This window comes from Rana temporaria, chromosome 11 (genome assembly GCF_905171775.1).
Source record: "Rana temporaria chromosome 11, aRanTem1.1, whole genome shotgun sequence".
Lineage (NCBI taxonomy): Eukaryota > Metazoa > Chordata > Amphibia > Anura > Ranidae > Rana > Rana temporaria.
In genome coordinates this window covers 89,724,127-89,749,453 of record NC_053499.1, presented here as the reverse complement: position 1 = coordinate 89,749,453, position 25,327 = coordinate 89,724,127, and the positions used below count along the sequence as shown (strand labels likewise).

General features: G+C 46.8%; 1 protein-coding gene across 2 annotated transcripts in view; it reads left to right on the top strand.

Moving 5' to 3' along the window:
* The window catches only part of MEN1 (menin 1), a 714,178-nt gene that overhangs the window by 457,870 nt on the left and 230,981 nt on the right, over nt 1–25,327 (top strand). Inside the window, exon 8 of one of the 2 annotated variants that reach the window (XM_040328762.1) lies at nt 11,971–12,105. The exons of the other annotated variant lie outside the window; for it this stretch is intronic. Coding sequence (XP_040184696.1) covers nt 11,971–12,105 — 135 coding nt within the window. The remainder of the gene's footprint in view (nt 1–11,970; nt 12,106–25,327) is intronic. 2 annotated transcript variants of the gene reach the window in all.

Genomic DNA, 25,327 nt, shown 5'->3' with positions numbered 1-25,327 from the left:
GGTCTGCCCCCGCCCGACACTTTTGTGGGGGGTCGTCTTTGCAAATTTGCGGCGCGGTGGACTTCACTGCTCGGTGGGTTTGTGAAGTAGTTTCCTCAGGGTACAAGATGTTTCTCTCTTGCCCACCGAACAGATTTTTTTCCCTCCAACCTTCAGCTTCCTCCGACTCGACCATTACCAATTTCTGGCTCTCCCTTTCGGCCTGGCATCGGCACCAAGGGTTTTCACCAAGGTGCTCGCCCCGATTCTGGCCTTGCTGAGACAGCGAGGAATCATTATTGTGGGCTACCTGGACGACCTTATTCTGAGAGCTTCTTCAGACTCAGAATTAGAGGGGGATGTGGCGATTGCCAGTCAGACCTTTCAGAAATTTGGTTGGGTGCTGAACCTCCATAAGTTGGTGTTGGTGCCGACTCAGTGCCTGGAATATCTGGGCTTGGTTCTAGACTCCTTCGAAGCAAGAGTTTTTCTTCCTGTGGACAAATTGCAAATTGTTCAGGCAGCGGTGAAGCTGCTGGCCTCCCACAGATGGTCGTCTCTGTGATTTTGCATGCTAGTCCTGGGTCTCATGGTGGCCTCCTTCGAGGCAGTACTGTATACTCAATTCCACACTCGAGTCTTGCAGAGGGAGATCATGTCCAAATGGGACAAATCCCCATTGTCCCTGGATTGTCAGGTCCGGGTGAGCCAACTAGTCAAATCTTCCCTGGTCTGGTGGCTGAGATCTCCGACCCTTCAGTCCGGAAAGTCGTTCCTTCCTTTTCACTGGACGGTGATCACGACGGGTGCCAGCCTGACCGGTTGGGGGGGAGTTTGGGGTGTTCGGTCGACACAAGGTTGCTGGACGCTGGAAGAATCCAGCCTGCTAATCAATGTACTGGAGCTTTGGGCTATTAGGCGATGCCTCTCCACATGGTCACAGAGGCATCCAGACGGACAATGCTACGGCAGTGGCTTATGTCAACCATCAAGGGGGAACAAGAAGATTGGCTGCAGCTTTTGAGGTCGCTCACATCTTGCGGTGGGCAGAATGGAGCGTGCCGGCTCTATCAGGCCGTATACATTCCGGACGTAGAAAACTTGCAAGCGGACTACCTAAGTCGCCAGATCCTGGATCAGGGAGAGTGGTTGCTACACCTGGATGTGTTTCAACTCATTTGCCAAAGATGGGGCACGCCAAACGTGGATCTCTTGGCTTCTCGACTCAATCAGAAGGTGTTGAGGTTTGTGGCCAGGTCCAAAGACCCCTGGGCAGACACGACAGATGCGTTGGTGGCTCAGTGGGGGCAGTATTGGCTAATTTATGCCTTCCCCCTTGTCTACTTTGCAGGGTGCAGACCGAGGGGATTCCGATGATCCTAATTTCTCCAGATTGGCCTTGGCATCCCTGGTACGCCGACCTAGTGCGTCTGGTGGCAGATGTTCCTTGGCGATTACCAATGCGAAAAGACCTTCTGTCGCAAGGTCCCATACTTCATCCTGCTTTACAGTTGCTGGCTTTAACGGCATGGCTATTGAAAGCCAAGTGTTGAGGGACCGAGGCATGTCGGATTCAGTGATTTCTACCATGCTGAGGGCACGGAAATCATCTTCTCTGATGATTTATCATCGAACGTGGAAGGCTTACATCTCTATGTGTGAGGAGATGCAGTGGCGTCCACATGCATATTCGGTTTTTAGGATCCTGCTGTTTTTACTGCGTGGAGTGGACCAAAAGCTTGCCTTAAGTACGATTAAGGGGCATAATTCAGCCTTGTCTTCTTTCAACGACCTTTGGCGGCTCACTCACTGGTGAGTACATTTGTGCAGGGGGTTCGACATGTGGCCCCTCCGGTCCGCCCACCGCTACCTCTGTGGGACTTGGGTCTGGTCCTCTCAGTACTTCAGAAACCACCATTTGAAAAAATTAGAGAGATTCCCTTTTTGACGCTCTCTCAGAAAGTAGCCTTTTTTGGTGGCTATTACATCGGTCAGACAGGTTTCTGAGCTGGCAGCCTTGTCTTGCAAGACTCCTTATCAGATCCTCCACAAGGATAAGGCGGTGCTGCGCCCGCAGCCTTTATTTCGTCCTAAGGTTGTTTCCATCTTAATGAGGACATTGTACTTCCGTCCTTGTGTCCTCGACCGTCGCACCCAAAAAAGGCTGTGTTGCATTCCTTGGACGTTGTCTGTGCTCTGCGGGTGTACCTGTCTGCTACTGCCCTGTTACAGAGGTCAGTCTCACGGTTTGTTTCGGTGGTTGGTCCTAAGAAATGCCTGGCGGTCTCGTTGGCCACCATCTCTAGGTGGATCAGATAGATTGTGATTCAGGCTTATGCCCTACGAGGGTGGGTGCCTCCTTTTATTGTCACAGCACATTCAACCAGGGCAATAAGTGCCTCTTGGGCTTTCCGACATCAAACGTCTGTTTCCCAGGTGTGTAAGGCGACGACCTGGTCATCCGTTCACACCTACACTAAATTTTACAAGGTTGATGTGAGTGCTTGCTTCGGCCGCAAGGTTTTGCAGGCGGGCTGTTTAAGGTTGTAACTCTGGTTGTGTTTGGGGTGAAGTTTGTTTGATTGCTGTTCCCACCCCTCGTTTTTTTTTACACTGCTTGGGGACGTTCCTACTGTCAAGAATATACTGCTGTGTCCGTGCATGATCACAAGAGAAAATAGGATTTTGGTACTCACCGTAAAATCCTTTTCTCTGTAGTTCATGGACGGACACAGCACCCACCCCTCTTTTTTTATGTGTGTACTGCTTTTTGACGAACTGAGCTGCTAGATGCAGGGAGAGGGGTTGTACCCAGAGAGGACAGCCCCCTGGACAGTACTGTACAGTTTAATGTTGTGTTAACACTTTAACATGTTTCTGCCTAGTTCTCTCCTAATAGAAAGCTAATACCCTACTGTCAAGAATATACTGCTGTGTCCGTCCATGAACTACAGAAAAAAATATTTTACGGTGAGTACAAAAATACTATTTTTACAGGCGTTTAACATTGTTATTCTGCCTGTAAATGCACCTCTGTTAGTCTGTGTCCATGCACACATACTGTAGGTGATTACAGGTTTATTAAAGTAGAGAGTAGCTTTTGGGAATTAAAAGGGTTTTTTAAACGTGCCTAAATGCTTGAGCTTTAATTTGTTCCAATAGAATCCAAACGCATTTGATTAAGGCTACGTGCACCTAAACACGTGTGCAAATGTGGCTTTGAGCACTTAGGGCCATATTCTCAAAGAATCTCCGCCTGCTTCGCTTAGGGCACTTACACTCCGCTGTCCCAACTTACTGGAGCAGGTGTTGTATTCCCCAACCACTTGCTCCATAAGTTGGGACAGCGGAGTGTAAGTGTCCCGGCGTAGCCTGGCGGATCTCCAAGGGGGCGGCTTCTATTCAAATGAAGCGCGCCCCGATGCAAAAGAACTGGGCATGCGCCGGGCTGCAAAAAGCCCAGTGCGCATGCTCCAGTTCTCGGCGGAAAACGTCAATGACGCCGACGTGTGCGTCATTGACGTAAAGTCGTATTCAAGAACGACTTACGTAAACGACGTATCCGACGAAAAAACACGACGGGGACCCGACGCCATTCGTAACATGGCCTACGCGAGACTTGCGAAAAAAAATTCCCTCATATAGCAGGGGTAAGTTTCCGCTTACGCAAACTACGTTAGCGACGGTTACGCGACGCAAACTCGTTCGGGAATCGGCGTAGAAGGATCATTTGCATATGCAAATGACTCCTTCACGTAAATGCCATCTAGCGGCGGCCGGCGTCATTGCATTTAAGATCCGCCAGTGTAAGATGGCGGATCTTAAGTGTATCTATGCAAAAATGATTCTGAGAATCAGGAGCATAGATACACTGGCCTAAAAAGGGAGTTACGATGGAGTATCTGACTTACTCCATCGTAACTTCTCTGAGAATATGGCCCTTCGTTTCTATTATAAAACGTTGCAATCAAGTAATTTTTCTTCATAAATTTAGGCCAACATTTACACTGCTACATATCTTTGACAACCCAAATTAGTGTATATTATTTAGTCTGTGTGATAGTCTACAAGCTATGCTATGTTTTATTGAAAATTGATCAGTCCTGATGTACTGACTGCCTCATTTCTTGAGGCCCTGAAATGCCAGGACAATACATATACCCCCCAAATTACCAATTTTTTGAGTTGTCATTTTGTTTTTCACATATTTTGTTTTGACACAAAATGTTCATATTATTAAGTTACTTCTCACATTTGCCACTTGTCCTGAGTATGGCGATACCACATGTGTACTCGGGTATAAGCCTAGGGTGAGAATGCAGCAGCTACTGTGAACGGAAAAGAGGGTCAACAATGCCCATTTGCAGCTTCACTGTGCCCATTGCAACCTCACTGTGCCCAGCCTCACTGTGCCTATGTCAGTGTACCTCGGCCAAGAGGACATCTGTGATTGGTGGAACACTGAACACAGTGTCTGCTAGGAAACGGAGTCTGAGGATGAGAGAGCATCTGTAATAGGCGGAACTGTGTCTGCTGGGAAAAAAATCCTCCTGTAAGGGAAAAGTCATAATGAGCTAATAAGCACCGCATATTAGCTCATTATGAAATACTTACCTCACAATGAGGTGCGTATCACTTACCTGGTTCATGTCGAGCAAGATTTCATCTTGCCTCGGCGTGTCTTCCGGGTATCGCCGCTCCAGCGCTGTGATTGGCTGGAGCGGCGATGACGTCACTCCCGCTCGTGCGCACAGGAGATTTAAAACTCGGCAAGGTCCGGCGGCTAACGGTCCTTTCGCCGTAGATCCCCCCTGCGCATGTGCAGCGGCGCATTGCGAGGGGAATATCTCCTAAACCGTGCAGGTTTAGGAGATATTCTCCTTACCTGCAGGTAAGCCTTGTTATAGGCTTACCTGTAGGTAAAAGTACAAAAAGTGGGTTTACAACCACTTTAAAAAACGGGCTGAAAAACTCAGCTTAAACTCGAGTATATACTGAAGCACCTTCAGGCGATCTAGGGACATAAAGTACACATCTAATTTCCTGACTACCTATTACATTTTTAAAGGCCCTAGAGCACCAGGACAGTAGAATTACCCACAAAATGACTCCATTTTGGAAAGCAAACACCCCAACATATATTCTATGAGGCCTAGTGAGACTTTTAAACATGTGACAAGAAAAAAAAAAAAAAATCTCTTATCGTCCATGGACGGACACAGCCTTCACAAGTCTTGACATATGGGCTATGTTCCTGTTCATAGGAGAGGACTTACATGTTACTTTAACAGAGTTGAACAGCCCTGCCCAGGGGGCGGTCCCTCCGAACATAACCCTCCTCCCTTCAGCATGCAGCCTCAGTTTTTTTTCTGCCTAGCAAAGGAGAATGACGTGGCTCCCTTTTGGCCCAGCGCCCTGAAGAAATTTTTGATTTTATTTGAGATTCTTCTATTAACTGGCGGCTGGGTGACAGGCTGGATATATAGATCCTTGTAGTCTCCCCAGTCCGGCCATCGAGCATGAGCAGACCTTAGCCAAGTGCTGGATCGGCCACAACATACCCCATGGCTCCCGGGGTGGCTGGTGGGCTTATTTGCTCCAGGGTCCACACATGACCGGGCTGTTTTGTTGTCTCACTCACAGTGGACCGGGCCGACAGCTACTCCAACACAGTTGTATGCCTGTCAGGAATGCGCCAGTGGGTCCTTGCATGGACAGTCCCTCCTGCCTCGGCCGGTCTGAATGGCTGGGCATTCCTGGGGTTAGGGGTTCTCCTATCCTCCCTTTCCCTGCTCTCTGTCACATTTCACTCTGCTGCTCTACAGACAGGGGTGCCTCAGGGAAGTCTCTACTCTGCCTTCTCATCCACATTGCGGCGCTTCGCCGCCATTTTAGCATGCCTGCTGATTACATTGAATTTCCCAGTGGCGGCCATTTTGTTGTGGCCGCGCTATGGCGCAGGTTGTTATTGCGGGGGGGGGGCATTTTCTTGTCGCCGTGCCCTTTTCTCTCTGAGGCGTCTGGCGGCCATTTTGTGTGGGTTTTTGCCTAAAGTGCTGTCTTCCTTACTGGCGCGCAGCACAAATCTCCTCACAGCTTTTCCTCACAACACACGCTGTGTACAGAGGGCAGGCAGCGGCACTGAGCAGTCTCTTGCTGGGTAGGTGATCCCCCCCCCCCGTCAGTGCAGCAAGGAGGGTGGACTTTTTCAGGTCTTGAATAGGTCCCTGAGAGCTGCCTGTGGTGTTATGAAGTCAGTACTTTGCCCTTCTTTCCCAAACATGCCAGAGGTGGCAGCTGGTGCCCCTGAACCTGCGGTTCCCATGGACACTTTGTCGGCTGTCCTGGAATTATTTGTTACCAGGGTGGAAGTGGCATGTGGGCGTAAGGGGGGTTAGATGTTCCCACTCCATCTCCTGGGGAATGCTCTGACTCAGACCGGGCCTGGCTGCGGCACAGGACCCCAGTTCTGGGTTGTCAGAGGATGCAGACCAGGACCTTCCTTGTGAGGAAGATCCCTCACCTGGGTCAGTGCAGGACAGAGCATTTGTTAGTGCACTTATCAATGCTGTGAGGGACTCCCTTAAGCTGGATGGTGCAGCTGAGGCGTCCACTGAGGGCTCAGTCTTTTTTGGGTCGCACAAGTTGGACCGTTCTGTAAAGGTTTTTCCTTATGTATCCTTCTTTGACAAGTTCATTGATAAGGAATGGGAAAAGCCGCAGAAGTCCTTTGTGGTCCCTCAGCGCCTGGCGTGTCCGTTACCCTTTTAAGGACAGCCTTTTGAAAAAATGGGCTTCTCCTCCTGTGGTTGACCCCCCGGTTGCTCAGTTAAATAAGGAAACCACTCTCCCTGTAGAAGGGGCCCCTTCCTTCAAGGACCATACTGATAGGAGGTCCGAGGCGGTGACCTGCTCATGTTTACCATGCTAGGGTCTGTATTGCGGCCTATTTTGGCTGCAACCTTGGTGTCTCAGACTCTCACGGAATGGGCAAAGGTTTTGCACCAGACTGTGGAGGAGCATCAGCTCCCTCCTGAGTATGTTAGGCTGGCCAACCAGTTGGTCCAGGGCCTTGTATATGTCTGTGATGCTACCCTGGATGCAACCCCCTTGATATCCAGAGCCTCTGTTTCTGGGGTGGTGTTGCACCGCCTGATCTGGCTGAAGTGCTGGTTTGCTGACCAAGCATCCAAAAAAGCTTTGGCAGATTTACCCTTTAAAGGTGGGAGACTTTTTGGTACCTCGCTGGACGACAATTATTAATGATGTCACTGGAGGTAGGGGGCGTGGCCGGCTGCTGAGGCGGATGGCTGTGTGAGGAGAGCGCTCCGAGCCAAGAACCCTAATCCAGCTACATCTAGCGACTCCATCAGCCCACCAGATCCCTAGAAGTGACCCAGTGGATCCCAGACACCTTCCTGCAGACATGGGAAAAAGAAAAAACGAGCAGAAACCTCGGAAGCTTACCGACTTCTACCCGCCGACAAGCACGCCTAGGCCGCAAGATGGCGCCGAGGCCTCGGATTTGCGGCGTGGCTCGCCGCACAATGGGGAGCATTGCGGCCCGGTTCCCACTCGCAGAGCGACAATATCCCAAGCCAGCAACGGAGGATCCACCCCAGGCTCATCTCCGGTGTCCAGCCCGCAGAAATCGGCGCAAAAACGATCCACCAGCCACACATATGCAGGTGAGCAGGACGACGGGTGTGACTCACAAAATAGCACAAGGGTTTTCGTTGAACAAATCAATGAATTCCCTACGTCTGGGCTGCCACTGAGCGATACTGTCATGAAGGACATGCTGGTAACCCTGCGGGGATCCCTACACAGGGACATGATGCATTGCATCTCACAAATCAAATCGGATGTGACATCTATAGGTGAGAGAGTCAGTCACTTAGAAGATAAGATGGGCGACTTTGCGGTGGCACACAATGAGCTAGTTGATGCACACGATGATGCAGAAGGGGAAATGCAGGCTATGAGGGAGAAAATCGCAGATTTAGAGGACAGATCCCGAAGGAATAACCTTAAACTGGGAGGGGTAGATGAGTCTGTGACCCCAGCTGATATGAGACACTATGTCCAGCACTTCATTGCCGCCATATTACCCAATATCCCAGAAGGAGAGGTCATTGTGGATAGGGCTCACCGCCTCCCCAAACCCAAATTCCTGCCTGAAAAAGTCCCAAGAGATGTGATTGACCGCATTCATTTTTTTCATGTAAAGGATGACCTTATGCGCTTTTCAAGAAAAAATCACCCTTTGCCAGCTCCATATTCAGATGTCTCTGTGTATGCGGATCTGTCGCAGCATACCATGCTGGCACGCAAAAAGCTCTCCTCTATCACTAAATTATTGCAAAACCACAAAATCCCTTACTCCTGGGGATTCCCCACCAAACTGCTCATTATTAAGGATAACCGTACCCAGGTTATTAAAACCCTAGAGGAAGGCTTAGCTTTGGCTAAAGAATGGGACTTATTACCAGAAGGAGCGCAGGCCCCACCGACTAAACAAGTACCTACGAGGATGTCTCCTGAGTGGAGTGCTGCCTGACTCCTGCCACAATGCAGGCACCTTGATTGTTCATCAGTTACGGTTCTGTGGGCTGTGAAAAAGCTGAAATTGGTTCGCTTGGAGCTCGTTACCCCCTTATTGTAACTATGCGAGATATATTCGCACCTTATGACTGTTTTTGCTTGTTTACTTCTTTGTTTTTGTTTTTTTCTGTCTCTTTTTTGTCTCTTTTATTTTTTGCTGACGTACCTGAGGAACATCTGGTAAAATCTGCCTTGCCTGCAAACAGAAAATCCATGTCAAAAGTCCCTTTCATCCCAGCTCTGCTTTGGTCACCAATTTCTACACCACCACCGCCATCTACAGGTTATAAGATAGAACTGCACTGGTATAATCCTAGAATACCTTTGAATTTAGCACCCCTCTTTTCTCAAGGATGATGACTTTGTCCATTGTCTCCATGAATGTCCATGGCCTGAATAGCCCTTATAAAAGGTCTGCAATGTGGAGAGAAATTGACAAACTTAAAGGAGAGGTTCTTTGCGCTCATGAAACACACTTTATGGCATCCAAGCAACCTAAATGCTCGCATAATGCATTCCCCCATATCTTCAATGCACCCGCTCAAGTTAAAAAGAGGGGAGTTGGGGGGGCGTGGCCTGGCGAGCGGAGAGATGGCAGCACACTGAAAGAGCTCCGGCAGACCCACAGCCTAAAGCCCGTATATCTGCAGTATAATTTCGGATAATGAGCAAGCTGAATTACAGACCACCTCAGTCTAGACCCAGACGCTCATTGGCGGTATACAAAGGGAGCAATATATCGGACATTTTCAAAAGACAAGCCCTTTCCTTGAGCGGAGGCCTGAGCGGCAAGATGGCGCCAACACGTGCACTGGAAGACTTCAGCGACGACTCCCAGTCCGCTGCTGAAGACAACGCCCGAGGCCCAGCAAACCTGAACCTACCCCTCACCTATGCCGATATGTGCATATTTGCAGCGGACATAAAGTCCACCTTCTCAGCGGCTATTATGGACCTAAAATCTAACCTGCTCGTGCTAAACGACAAGATGGCGACGGTCGAGACGGCAGGGAAACAGAGGGAGAAGGCCATACGCCGGCTGGAGAGAGTGACGGTCTCACAATCTAACCATTTCATAGAAATGTCGAGGCACTTGGAAGACCTCGACAATCGGGGAAGGAGGTGCAACATACGCGTCAGGGGGATACCGGAATCGGTCGAACCTGACCAGATCAACCTGGCCCTCCAACGCATGTTTAACGGCCTACTGGAAAGGCCTGAAGACTCGGACATTGAGTTGGTGAGGGCTCATAGGGCCTTGAGAGCGCGCGGACCTGATAATCAGCCACCAAGGGACGTAATTTGCTGCCTACAGAGCTTCATACTCAAAGAGGAAATAATGCAGAAAGCAAGAAGAAATTACCGGATTGTTTTTAATGGAGAAACGATCCTGCTCTTCCAGGACTTATCACAAATTACTTTAAAAAACCGCAGGGCTCTCCGCCCTCTCCTAGAAGAGCTTAGGAACAAGGGAATTAGGTACACGTGGCGCTTCCCCTTTGCGCTCCTAGTGATCCACAATGGTCGCCAATTCGCCCTGCGTTCTCCAGATGATCTAGAAGATCTTTGCTCTGGCTTGCAGCTTAACCTGGTAGAGCTTCCGGACTGGTATCAGGAATATCGACTGCCCCCGCTGGACAGAAGCCCTCCATGCTCTCCACTTGCGACACCAGAAGGGAAAGGCCCGAAAAGGATGAGGCACGGACGCCAGGGGGGTCTGTGGCAGGTACACCGAACCAGAAACACAGCCGCGCAGGAGGACCCGTGGCGGGCACACTGAACCCAGGGACTGCACTGGATTAGCACTTTGATCGCCATGATAAAGCAGCGACTATCTCTCAATGCTGCCAGCCCAAAGACTCAACACTGGTATGTATGATTTTGATTTAATGATATAAAATTGCATCTTGCACCCCGCAGCAAGGCTGGACAAGTTTCACGCTAGGCCCAGAGTTCGACCTAGGCCAGACTAACGGCTATACATTGAAGTACTATCACCCCGAGAGCCCCAAAGGAACAGGAGCCACCCTAGGTGCAGCGCAGGTCTCTACACACAGTACGCAAGAAGTTAAAGTTACAGCTCTGTTGTTTGTTGAGCACCGAGGACTGGAGTCACCACACATCTGTTGACCCATCACTGGAGCATGCTGGGGCCGTTCTATAGCTATCGACACAACACCCCTAGCCTGTTAAGACTGTGTTCCACCTGGGGACTACTGAAATTTACACCTGCTCACAGAATAGATAAAAAACCCTTCACTAGGGGATGCAGGGATTATAACATTTAAGCCTGGCACATTCGCAGCTACACGCCCGCAAAGATGGTTCCCTACTTTCTCTTTGACCCATGCCTACTAGGGATGATGAGCCTCATGAATGTAGCATCAGGTCCAGAGTACCACCCTTTCATCCCGATAATTACCACAGTGAACATATGGCGGGCTGGGATGGGAAGGGATCCAGGAAGGCACTGTGGTCACGTAACATAACAGGCCTCCCAACCAGCTGATTTCAGGCTGAATCCCCTGGACTTGCTAAACAGCTGATATTGAACAGCCTTCCACTACAGGACCCGCATAATGAGGAGCAACCTCCCACGACATGTCAGCATGGCTCCCCGTGCCAGGGGCATAACTTTCCTGCCCTCGAAGCCAGCAAAATACCCCTCCCTACTTACGGGTTTGACCACGTTGCTCACATCATGCCGTCTTACTTATATAGTCATGTCTCGATGGGTACACAAACAGTCGGGCAAATTCACCCAGACACGTTAGTCTGGGGTCGCGCATTGGGAGTCACAGAACTCTCCTACTGCTGGTTATGGTGGTTGATGCGGCCGACCGATCTTCCTCCTTAGTTTCAGGCTACAGTTACTGTTTTACAGTTTTATAAATGCCTAGTTTAATGATATATGTTTTTACTGCAGATTTACTACATTTGCATATATGGTTCAACTGAAGATGGCTGTGGGGCTATGTCTTCGGCTTGTAGGTCTGAACCCTTCCTTATTGTTTTTTATATTTTTTGTGGATTTATACTTTATCAGACTACAAGTACTGGGTGCTGGCTGTCGAATCCGTAGCCTCGCATTGCCCTACACAGTGTCTCCAAGTAGGGGGCTTACCCTTAATGGGACACACAAACTTAACCTTGTCAATAGTACAACTATTCTTAAAGGTGTAACCTATTTACTCTCCTTCTTAAGAGACCTCTACCATCTCCTACTTTCCTATCTCTTTCTTATCTCTTTCCCTCTTCTCTCTCCCCCCACCCCTTCCTGACCTCTACCGATATCATAGATACAACAGCAGAATTTATTGATTGCACTAAATTACCGTACTAAAAACGGCTATTCGCCACAATAGTGTGTTTCTTGTTATCCCTCAGTCCTATTTCTAACAAGATCAAGCGGACACATGGCGTACTCTTCCCTGGACCCTTACCCCACTGTGGTCTCACACAACGTCAGGGGACTGAACGTTCCGGAGAAGCGGTCAACAGTCTTGCGCGAGCTCAGGAAGGGTAAGCCTCTTTTTGCTTTCCTCCAAGAGACGCACTTCAGGACCGACAAAGTACCTAGACTTACGGACTCATATTTTACCACAGCGTTTCACGCCACAAATGACCAAGCAAAATCCAAGGGGGTCTCGATACTGATCAGTAAAGAGGCTGCTTTTGAGATAATGGGCAGGCTGACGGACCCGGGGGGGGCGGTACCTATTCTTAAAGGGAAACTATAAAGGGGCGCCTATGACATTGGCAAATGTCTATTTCCCGAATTCATCCCACCTGACCTTCTGCAGGAGCTTGATCAGGGAGCTTGGGGGTTTCGCCTCGGGATGCATAGTCCTGGGGGGAGACTTCAACCTCCCCCTGAATCCCCTGGTAGACACCTCCGCAGGGACAACTTGCATCCAATATAAGATACTGAAGAGCATAAAAATGGAACTGAACTCCATGCATCTGATTGACACATGGAGATACCTTCACCCCGACGGTAAAGACTTTACCTTCTATTCTGTGCCGCATGATAGGTACTCTAGGATAGACTACCTTTTTGTCTCCAGGGAGGACCTACATGCGGTACAGAAGGCACAAATAGGTATACAGTCGATTTCTGACCATGCCCCTATCTCTGTGACCTTAGACCTGGACACACCCAAGCGCTCATCCCCCTCATGGAGACTGAACGCATCCCTTCTCTCTGACCCCGAGCTGCTTCCGAAACTGACCTCACATCTCACTGAATACTTCACCTTAAATTCCACACCAGATGTTGACCCTTTGACAATCTGGGAAGCACACAAATGCTCCATAAGAGGTGAACTCATTAGGATGGGAGCCCGCCGCAAGCGGGAGAGAGAGAAGGAGATCCGTGACATGGCAGATCAGATATCAAAACTAGAATCCTCTCAGAGAGGATACTCCCATAACTGCATTCGTAAAGCCAAGAAACGTGCATACCAAACGGATAGAAAGGATCTTCTTGCTAAACGAAGTGTGGATAGGTTACAAGCACCTAAAACTCAAACCACCCCAATCAGGATAATAACAAAATATGGTGAACAGTGGGAAAAGGTAAAATCCATACTTAATCAGCACTGGCACATATTATCTGAAGCACCCATATTGGGAAGTTTTGTTGGTGATCGTCCCCTTCTAACAGCAAGAAGATCCAATAACTTAAAAGACTGTCTGGTACACTCTGAGTACCAGAGAACTACTAAACCCAATTGGCTTACAGATCTGCCACCTCTAAAAGGGATGTATCCCTGTGGTAGATGCTCCATGTGTAAATATATAGAAAAAACTGATACCTTTCATAGTGTCGATGGCACTAAACACTTTAGAATCAACAGTTTCATTAACTGCTCGACTACTCGAGTAATCTACCTACTCACCTGTCCGTGCGGTCTGATGTATGTCGGTAAGACTAAACGTCAACTGAAAATCCGCCTAAGCGAACATGTCCAAAGCATTAACAAAAAAGATGACGATCGACCACTATCTCTACATTTTCTAAAATACCACAATGGTGTCCCGGATGGACTTAGATGTAGGGGTATCTATAGGCTTAATCTACCCCCAAGGAGGGGCGATTTTGACAGGATTCTCTATCGCAAAGAGAAAATGTGGATATACAATATAGGCAGTCTCCAGCCTCAGGGGTTAAATAATGAATGCAATCTAGCGGTCTTTTTGGACCCCTAGATCGCCCTCTATGGGTCACAGGTATTACTATGGTTGTTGAAATACCCTCTATGTCTAGCTTAAATTACCTAGGGTACATGACCTATGCTGCCATATTGAATGGAATATTACTGTGGGTCATTCTATCCTCTTCAAGTTTAGCTGATCTTTACTCTAAAAAAAATGTTCAATCTAAGTATTCTGTATGTTTTCATGAAAAAGGCATCCATTACTGGCAATTTGTTACTGATCTGCCTGTATATGAGACTTATATCTGAGTGCCTTCAAACTATATGCAATACCTGTGTGCAAAATCGGAAGATATGGCACTGAGTGAGGAATGGAAATCTATGTAAATTATCCCTTTGCGACGTAAATGGTTAATAACCTCATTGGTTGATATATACCTTTTAGATTTACCTATACCATTTTTCCTCAAACCAGTGTCATCTTCCCTATTAACGGGATACACTCTGCTATACAATCTTTATTTCTAATGTGATAAGATAATAATTCTTTATATTCACTACTTTTATTTTATTTTTTACTTGGGTATTTTAAAAAATTCCGGCAAAAGCTACCATATCACTCCACTAGTTAGTCTGTTTGTCTTGAATGTCACTGTGTTGGATGTATCTGATTTCTAATTAACCCAGCTGAAATCAAACAATTACTAATGACCCTGGGCTATTTAATGGGAGATCTTGAACACACATCTATGCTCCGATGAAGATCTGTTAGGATCGAAACATGTAAGCATCACGCTTATCAGCGATGAAGTAGGACTGACCACCACTACATCCACCTGATTATATTTTTACTGGGGGCCTTCTCTCCCAACTTAAGAATCTATTTTTACTGCAGCATACACCACTGCACGGACTTCACTTTGAGACTTACAGCAAGTATTTAAAACTGCATGCTGACTTCTTATTGCCTATCTACACTGCCATCTACTGGCATTCAAAGACATTACAAAGGCATCTATTCACCCTGGAACTGAATGGTCTGGCCTTGGTATGCAGAGGACCTGATTTGAGGGCGCACCTCCCACCATACCACTGAAGGAATCTGCAAAAAAATGCCGGCCTCTGTAACCAGAGGAATCTCTGAAATTTACAGATACTGACTACTTTCCAAGGGTGGTAAGATCTAAGCAATAAGCAGTTTTTGATATTGTGATCTGGTTTTTCAGCTGTACCGAAGTATGGTACATCTTGCTGACTGCAGCCTCTACAGCAATCCTTGCTTGGTTCAAACAGATCCCATTATATGGTAATCACACCCATCACTGCCAAACTAGCAGTGTTTCCAATGACTTACTTGCTGCTGTCTACCATTGAATTGTAGTTCTATCTACTTCATCTCCATGTGGAATTTGTCCTCTATGAACTGGTGATAGAATTGATTGGAACTGTATCCAGCTTCACAGATTTTTTTGCAGCTATACTATCCTCAACCTAGCCCTGTGATTTATATATTCTTTATCATGCCCCAGTTCTTTGATTCCTGCAGGTGTATGTAAGCTGTGTGTATGATTGTGGTGGCCACTTGTCCTTGTTTAGACTAACGTCTAATTTTATTAGTGCTGTGGAGATACTGGCACTTTTTGTGTTATTAATGTGTTTTTTTATGTGGATAATTAATAAATTGCAGTCATATTTATCCGTATTCCTTTTTGACCAATTCCTTTTTTTCTCTCCCAATTTTTGATATGCAGTACTAATTTAGAGGAATGCAGATGGTAGTATTTAATATTATATCTATGACCACCATCAAATCGGATAAGATGATCTGGTTAGTGTGACTAATGCAGGATTGCCTCTTGTCACCTAACTTTGACTGCTTTGGATGAGTCACCATTGCCTATATTTTTGTGAATTATTTTAGAATCCTCTCATAAACAATCTCTATCCGAAATGCTGGCCACAGAATTGCTGGAAGCCAGGAAAAAACTACACCAGAAGCTGGAAACAACTTCCAAACGCTTCCTGTTTTTCCAGAAAAAAGTTTACTATGAACATGGAGATAAATCGGGCATCTTCTTGGCCAGGGCCTTGAGGGGCCCGAGGCTCAAGAACACCATATTAGGCATCAGAAATAAATCAGGGAGCTTAGATATAGAGGACAACCTTATAGCCAAACATTTTCAGGATTACTACTCACAGCTGTACAATCTACCTCATCAACATAAACCGGCCTCGGCGGAGGGGGATAGGCTACACACCATTTGGACGTACTTAGCAGCCTCCAAGTTGCCCAGACTGGCTGAAGCAGACACACAAGCACTTGAGAACCTATTAGCCATACAGAGGTCGAGACAGCTGTGAAGGACCTCAAATCAGGGAAAAGCCCAGGCCCAGACGGGTTTTCCTCCATATATTATAAAACCTTTTCGGAGATCCTTTTGAGCCCACTGACCAAAGCCCTAAATACCTTCTCCAAACCCAGGGAAATACCAGGCTCCTTTTTACTGGCACACATAACAGTCCTGCCCAAGGCCGAAAAAGACCCCACGCTCTGCGCGAGTTACAGACCGATTTCCTTACTCAACCTAGACACCAAAATATTAGCAAACATTATGGCATCCAGGCTAAGACCCCTCCTCCCTACCTTAATATGTCCCGAACAAGCAGGCTTCATGCCGGGTCGGGAGGCAAAAGACAACGTAATAAAATCCCTGAACTTGATACATGCGGCAGGCCAGCGAAAGATCGAGGGTCTTCTGTCAACCGACGCGGAGAAGGCCTTGGATCGAGTAGCTTGGGACTTCATGATGGAGACATGCAGACATGTTGGAATAGGGGAACATATGCTGACATGGATCTCCGCCTTATACCATAACCCATCAGCCCAAATTAAAATAAACGGCTCACTATCAGATACAGTCCACATCAAAAATGGCACGAGACAGGGCTGCCCACTCTCACCCATTTTATTCATCCTCACTTTGGAGCCGTTTATCAGGAGGGTGATGATGGATCAAGCCATAGCTGTTTTTTTTTTTTTTTTCAAAAACATTTTTATTGATTTTACTTTGGTACAAAACATGCATAAGGGTCAAGATGACACTACGTACAAAAGGGAAAAAAAAAGGGGCATACACAGTACAGTAAGGCATCAATTCTACAGACAAAGGATTGTCATGGCTGTCATGAGAGCATACTTACTTGACAAATAACAAAAAGAATAACTATGCTCGGGGGCGTGGCTTGGCACATGAGACGGATGGACGTCTGAGCACGGAGCTCCGGACTAACGGGGAGACCAGCGGCACAATCCGACTCTGACAGAGGCTCTCTACACTGACCACCCATCGCTTAAGTCCCGCGGCACATCAGCCATGACCGGGAAGAGGCAGAAGCTGCAGAATCCGCACCGCCTGACGGACTTTTTCGTTCCGGCCGGAGGACGCGCCAGGCAAGATGGCGCTGAGGCCTACTCGGCGCAACGGACCTCCTGTGGAGCCCGGACCTCGCCACGAGCCTCACCACAAGGTACTGGTTCTGCACAAGGAGCATCGGATGGTGCATCCTCATCCCCTCCACCTACCCCATCCTCCTGTAGTCCAGCAAAGTCCAAGCCTAGGCTGGATGGCGGGGGATTAGGCCGGTCCACGAGCCCGACAGCCAGCCAGGCCTCTGACTCAGGGGAAGATACCAGGGAATTGCCAGAATCCATCATATCATTCCCCACGCAAAATCAACCCGTGATGGACACTGTCCTCAAGGATATGTTGATATCCCTGCGTAGTACCCTACAGTCGGATATGGCAACTTATATGCATCCCTTAACGGGGGATATACAGGAGGTGGGGAACAGGGTGAATCATATTGAATCCAAAATGGAGGAATATGCTACTACGATAAACGAGTTGGTTGATGCTAACGAGGACAGGGAGGCAGATAATGAATGGATCAAAGCAAAGTTGGCAGACATGGAAGACAGGTCCAGAAGGAACAACCTTAAAACCAGGGGGATCCCTGAATCGGTCCAACAACATGACCTGAACCATTATGTCACTTCTATGTTTAAAGACATGCTGCCGGATCTCTCTGATCTGAATGTCACTATTGACCGCATTCACCGCTTGCCAAAACCATCGCACTTGTCAGAGCAGGTTCCGAGAGATGTATTGCTCCGCTTACATTTTTTTCATGTCAAGGACAAGCTCATGGTCAATATGAGGAAACGGGAACAAATCCCGGAGCAATATCAGAACATACAATTCTATGCCGATTTATCCCAATATACGCTACAAAAAAGGAAAAATCTAACCTCTGTCACAAAAATTTTGCGTAACCACAAAATTATATACAGATGGGGTTACCCGACAAAGCTGTCAGTGACCAAGGACAACCGTACCTACATAATAACATCATTGGAAAAAGGCCTTGACCTCCTTAGGGACTGGGGACTCCTCCCCGCGGACCATGAACAACAGGCCTTGACCAGCACACCACACCACGTGGAGTCGGGCTGGAAACAGGTTACCTCCAGGAACGCAAAAACTCACGCTTAATATAGTCTGCAGAGATTTTTCGATTCCCACTATGTCTTCCACTTGTCATTGAGTTGCCGCCATTGACATTATTACCCCAATTTTATGCAGCAGGTAGCTGCCCATAGTGACTTGTCGCCTTCTATGGCTCGCACCCTGGACTCAGGGTTATTGTTGCGCTGTTCTGTTCATGTTTTCTTCTATTTTCTTCTTTTTTCTTTTTTTGTTTCATTTTTTTCTATCATCGAGGTTGACCGGATCACACTCAGTTTTTCTAGTAGTCGACGGATGGAAATGCACCACAGCACCAGGATGAATGTTGATATAGATCTGCTTTACCAATCAATTTGTCACTTCACCCATACTGACCGAATAGAGTGGAAGCCTTCTGACAGTGAGTACTTTTTGCTGAATATGAGTTGCAACAGGTATCGGACAGTTATACAGACCACTTACTGCACCGACCTTTTGAATTGTTACTCAACTTGCCGAGCATACATTTTTACTGAACAATATGCCACTTAGAATTGTGTCTGAACGTCAAAGGTCTGAACCACCCAGTAAAAAGGAAATCAATGTGGGCTGAAGCTATCTCACACAGGGGAGACGTTTTGTGTGCCCAGGAAACGCACTTTAACAGCACAGCCCCACCCAAGTGTTCACATAAAAGCTTCCCCCATGTATTCATGGCCAATGCAGATTCTAAGACGAAGGGAGTACTGATAGCCATAAAGGACTCAGTGGCCTTTTCTCTACACTCCCAGATCCAGGATCCGTTGGGAAGATTCCTTATACTCCTATGCGAAATGGACTCTGTTCCTTACACTATAGTCACAGCCTATTCACCAAATACCCACCAGATCCGTTTTTTCAACAAATTGATGAAAAGAATTCTCAAGGTGCAAAGAGGACATTTAATAATTTGCGGTGATTTTAATATCACTCCTGACCCCAAGATGGACTCTACTTCCCAGTCTACTCGCTACCAACCCTCTTTGCTTCCATGCATGCAGAGCCGGGGTGTATATGATGCCTGGCGCTGTCTGCATGGTTCCGAGAGGGACTTCACCTATTTTCTCCCCCTCATAAGGTATACACCAGGATTGACCTTTTCGTGGTAGACCAGCAGGTACTGCTTAAAACTAAATCTGTGGACATAAATACTATAACATGGTCTGACCATGCATCCATTGTTCTAACTATTGACAATGCAATTCCTCCCCAGAGGAGCTCAGTATGGAGACTCAACACCTTCCTTCTACAACACCGTGACACAAGAGGGGTGTTTGAATCTAACCTGTCTTCCTACTTTTCTGATAATGCTGGTTCAGTTGACAATCCATTTATATTGTGGAATGCCCATAAGGCTTACATGCGGGGTATTGGAATTCAGGTAGGGGCGCGGTTCAAGAGGCGGAGGCAGCAGCGTGTTGTCGAATTGACTGACCAAATAGCTAAACTAGAATTGATAAACAAAAAAAATTCGTCCCTCACCGTTTCTGACCAACTATCAAAACTCAGGTATGACCTTAGACTACTGCTGTTAGAGAATTTCGAAAGGGCAACCAAAAAACTTAAAATGACATACTACTCTACGGGTAATAAAACCGGGAAATTACTAGCACAAACTCTCAAGGGACATAGGTATAAATGTAAGATACCCTTTATTCATCACCCACAATCTCACCAAAAAGAGTACCACCCTCAAAACATTGCTGACACTTTTAGTCATTACTATAGCACTCTATACAATCTAAAAGATGATCCCTCTACCTTCCAACCAACACCGTAAATAATTAACAATTTCCTTAGTAAACTGAATATCCCTAAACTGTCCCCCGAACATCTTTTGGCCTTGAATTCGCCATTTAATGACCAGGAACTGTCCAAAGTAATTGACTCACTCCCCTTAAATAAATCCCCGGGTCCGGATGGTTTTAGTGGAGAATATTACAAGACGTTCAAAGCAACCCTATCCCCTTACTTGCTAAAGGTATTTCACTCTGCTGCTGCCTCGGCCTCTTTCCCCCCAGAAATGTTAGAGGCCCTGATAATTACTCTGCCTAAACCTGGGAAGGAACCCACCTGCCCGGCAAACTTTAGACCGATCTCATTATTAAACATCAACATTAAGATTTACGCAAAGTTATTAGCACTGAGGCTGGTAGATATTTTGCCTATGTTGATACATCCTGATCAAACTGGATTTACTAAACACAGGCAGACATCCGACGCTACTCGTCGCATGATTAATATTATACATCTAGCTCAGGTGCGACGAAGGCCTTCTCTGCTCCTTTCTTTGGATGCAGAGAAGGCCTTCGATAGAGTCCACTGGTTATATTTGACCAAGGCACTTGAGGCTTTTGGATTTCGGGACGAGATCCTCTCGGCTATCCTGGCTCTTTATTCCAGGCCCTCTGCCAGAGTCTTCATGTCCGGTATTCTCTCTACTCCCTTCACTATTTCAAACGGCACGAGACAGGGTTGCCCCCTGTCCCCTTTAATATTTAATTTAGTAATGGAGCCCTTTGCAGCATACATTAGGTCCCACCCAGACATAACCGGGTTCAATATAGGCACTCAAAAGCACTCAATCAGTCTTTTCGCAGACGACATCATTATGATCATGATGAAGGTGGGTTCCTCCCTAGCCGCGACTTCTGAAGCGCTAAAACTGTTTAACCATGTTTCGTACTATAAGGTCAATGAGAGCAAGTCCTTTATCCTGGGGCTGGGAGTTGATCCTGAAACTCGCTCTGGACTTCAATCCCGCTATCCATTCAAGTGGATGGACAAAGGTATAAAATATTTAGGTATCATGTTAACTGCTCGAGTAGAGGGCCTGGTTGGTGCCAACTACACCCCATTCCTCGCTACACTAGGTAACAAATTACAAGACCTTTCCTGGAAAGAGTCTACTTGGTCTGGGCGTCTAGCTGCATTTAAAATGCTGATCTTGCCCCAATTTATCTATCTGTTCAGGAACCTTCCTATCGCTGTCCCAAACAATTTTTTTCAAACTGCTCAATCCCTTGTCGGTAAATATTTGTGGCAGGGAAAGGGAGCTAGGTGTGCAGCGTACAAGCTATTGAAGTCCAGGGCGACGGGGGGAGTAGGTCTTGTCTCCCTAAAAGATTACCATAGAGCTGCTATATTAGCTCAATTGAAACATTGGTTCCCTGGTGGGACGGTAACCAGATGGCTGGAGTTGGAAGCTGCACAATGCTCCCATTACACCTTATTTGACTTATTGATCTCGTGTAGGAATATCAGCACCACTCTTCCAGACTTGTCGCCTACTACAGTGGCCTTGGTGAGTACATGGAAGGGATTCCTAGAGGAACCCATGACAGTTTCCACCCAAAAGACCATCCATCTTGGTATCTCGGGCCTTCATTTAAATATCCCTAACCTAAATATTGGAACTTGGGAATCGAAAGGTCTTCTGAGAGTTGAAGACTTGAGAGTAGGCCCAGCAACCAAGTCCTTCCGATCCCTTCAGATCGAGTTTGGACTACAGGATAGGGACCAATATGCATACTCCCAAATATCCCACCTACTGGCCACCCCCTTTGAGTCATCTATCAGGGTCCCTTGGCGCGTGTATCTCTATCTATTTAATGCTGGCTCGTCTATTAAGGGGATATCTTTATTCTACAATCTAATAGGACAAAAGTCAGAATTTAGCAAAACTCCATCCATGAGAACCTGGGAACTTGACCTGAAGCAATCCTATTCCCTGCCCCAATGGAAACTAGCGGTACTATCTAACTACAAAGCCACAAGGAGTGCTAACCTTTGGGAACTATCTAAAAAAATACTACTCAGGTGGTATCTGACACCTACGAGGTTGGCGGGCTTCTCAAAGAATCTGTCACCTCTGTGTTGGAGACAGTGTGGGGAAAAAGGATCTTTACTGCACATACTGGGCAAATGTCCCAAGTTGACGGCATACTGGACAGAGGTCTTTGACCTCATTGGTCAGTTGATAGGATCTAGAGTTCCCTTTGATCTAGGATTCGCAATTCTTTCATTGGGCATTGAGTCCATACCACACTCCCATAGATGTATAGTATCTCAAGTACTACTGAGTGCGAGACTAGAATTAATGAGACGTTGGAGGTCAGTGGAACTGCCTACTCTGAAGGAGGTGATTAGAACTACCAACTTACATATCACATATGAATCCATGTTCATGGCCTCTCAAAACAATCTGGAGCGTTGGCGGCAGGTCTGGAACCCATGGGTAGAATGGTGTAACGGATCATGGACTATGCTGCCGGGACAGTTATAATCTTCATGAGGACTACAAGGAACTGCATGGCTTGTCACAATTGGATGTACCACATTGTATTCTGAGCTCAAAGGGTTAATTGGACAAGTCTCTTTCATTGCTCTTTCATTACCTCTCTTTTGTGGAGGTAAACAGCCCCCCTGTGAGGTGTCTGCTGAGGGGGATTATGTGTGAGTGATAATTGTTTTAAAGGTTAATTGAATTCTATTGTCTGATCAAGTTAAGGAGCCAAAACGGCTAGCGGCTGATTGGCTCAAGGGAGTGTCATTGTTTCAAAGTGTGTGTATTGAAGTCCCCCCTGGGGGGGGGGGGTGTCATTTGTTTCTGTACAGTTGTAACCAGATTTAAGGAGGAAAAATGTGGCAAATAAAGTCAGTCTGCTTGACTCTGCAAACGTAGCCCGTCTCGTTTCTTGGAAGGGCGTTCAATGGGATATACCGGCGGTACCTGCATATCGCAGCTTGCCAGGGAAAAGGACGTCTCCAACGGCTGAGACCCTCACACCAGTGGGTAGCCGTTACAAATGGTATAAACTGAATGCCGGTTGACATTGTTAAACAATACCTATCTGTCGTATCATACTCATCCTTTCTCCTCTCTTTATCTCTCCTTTAAATCTCTTTCCACCTTTTGATCTTTTTTCTATTTTTCTTTTTCACTTCTATTTATGCTTAATGTGAGTTCTAGAGTTTATGATGTACGAAGCGAGGGGGGGCAGCGGGGCCCTGGGAGGTGGGGCCCTCCCTACGGAGGCGCAGCATGATCCCTTGGGGGCGCCTGGGGGATGGGCCTCTGCTCTTGGGGGTCTCGGTGTCCTCTCATCAGAAGCAGGTTTATAGTTAGACGTGTTGATAACCATACTTATGGTAATGGTATTATTGAACTCAGTTATGCTATTCCTCTTTCCTGTCAATATTTTGATAGTGTTACATGTATTTCATGTTTTCTTACGTTACAATTGTTTTAGCGTAAATTAGCACCTAAATCTTTCAGATACAATGATAATCATCTAACTACGTGGTACCCACTACTGTTAAACAACTTGTACCCAGTGATTAGAGTTGTATGCTTGAACTCTGTGTATTTATGTACAATTACGCTTTGCCTTATATATCAATAAAAACTTATTGAATGAAGAAAAAAAAAAAAAAGAATAACTATGCTCTAGGGATAGGATGCCTGGAGTCAGGGCTGTACTTCTACCGTTGTAGCATGTATGAAGGGTTGGGTAAGAAAAGCATAGGTAGAGAAGAAAAAGAGTAGTAGAAGAGGAGAGGAGAGGAAGAGGATGGGGACGAAATAAGTAGAGAGGAGAGGAGGAGATGGTTCATCCGGGGGATAACCAGGAGAGCATCTCCACAAGGGGGGACTTTAGCTAGCTTGACATGAGAAAATGATACTGTATATAAAACGAAGACTTCTTACATAGTAGCACCAAAACCTATGAGCTTATATCATGAAAACACATAGATATGCAAATAGCCATGAGACATACATTCGTATATTCTGGAAGGGGGGGGGGGGTTTGGGGTGATGGACGTTCAAGGAACTGAACGGTCAGAGGGGGATCCAGGTCCAGTACGTAGTTTATTCAAATACTCAAAAGGACTGGTTGATAAGGCCAGGCGTTCAGATGTAGACAATGTGAGGTGGGCAAAAAAAGACCATTTCGCATCAAAATTGTCCCTTGATTTCAGAGGGTTGTTGTATAAGTCCAAGTTTTCCATGTATAACAGGGACTTTAAGCACTCAATCGTTGCAGCAAGAGAGGGGGGGGTGGCAGAAATCCATTGGGCCATGATGGTTCTACGCGCCACCAATAGTGTAGTAAGAGTCCAGTTGCGGAGGCCGTGAGGGAGATGGTTGTAGACTATAGAGCGGTTCGTAACCTCGGGTGGACATCCAAACACTAACAGTTTGGGTTCTTTTTCCAAAAGGCAGCCGGATACTTTGTAAATGTAGCCTACCATATTTGACCAAAAAATACTAATAGCAGGACAGTCCCATAGACGATGGAGTAGGGTAGGTTTGTGTTTTAAGCACCAAGGGCAGGCAGGGCCTATATCCGGAGAGCGTGTGGTGGAAAAGGGGTAATATGCTCTATGCATTATCTTAAATTGCGTTTCTCTCCAGGATTCATTGGGTGTGAGGGCCCTGGTGAGTCTATAGCCCCGAACCATGTCTTCCACCGCAATTGGGGTTGGGAGGACCAGAGACCAATTGGCCATGGAGGTGTCACTCAGAGGTTTAGAAAACTGCATATTCAGAGGGGAGTATAAGTCTGTTATAGAGTAACTATTGCCAACTATCAATGCATCTAAGAAGGACGGTTGGAACCTGATAGATTTTTTGGGGCACACTTTACCAATGAAATCAACATATTGCATAACCGACAAAAATTGCCCTAGTGGCAGAGAATATTCCAAGGATAGTTGAGTCAGGGATTTAGGGGAGCCTGATGATTCATGGAACAGAGAGCATACTTTTGTTAAGCCCTTATCTTTCCATTTAGAGTAGGGTTCATAGCGAAGACTGGGTGTAAACATGGGGTTGCCCTGGATCGGCAGATGGATGGAAACATGAGGGGGTAGACACAGTTTTTTCCTCACTTCCCTCCAGGCCACCACCGTGTCTCTGAACAATAAGTTTTTTTTTAATAGAATTGGGGAGGCTTTGGAGGGAACTATGGAGGAGTGCTGCCATATCCACCGGAAAAATCATGGCTGACTCCAAGTCATAGTTGGAGTAGCGAGAGG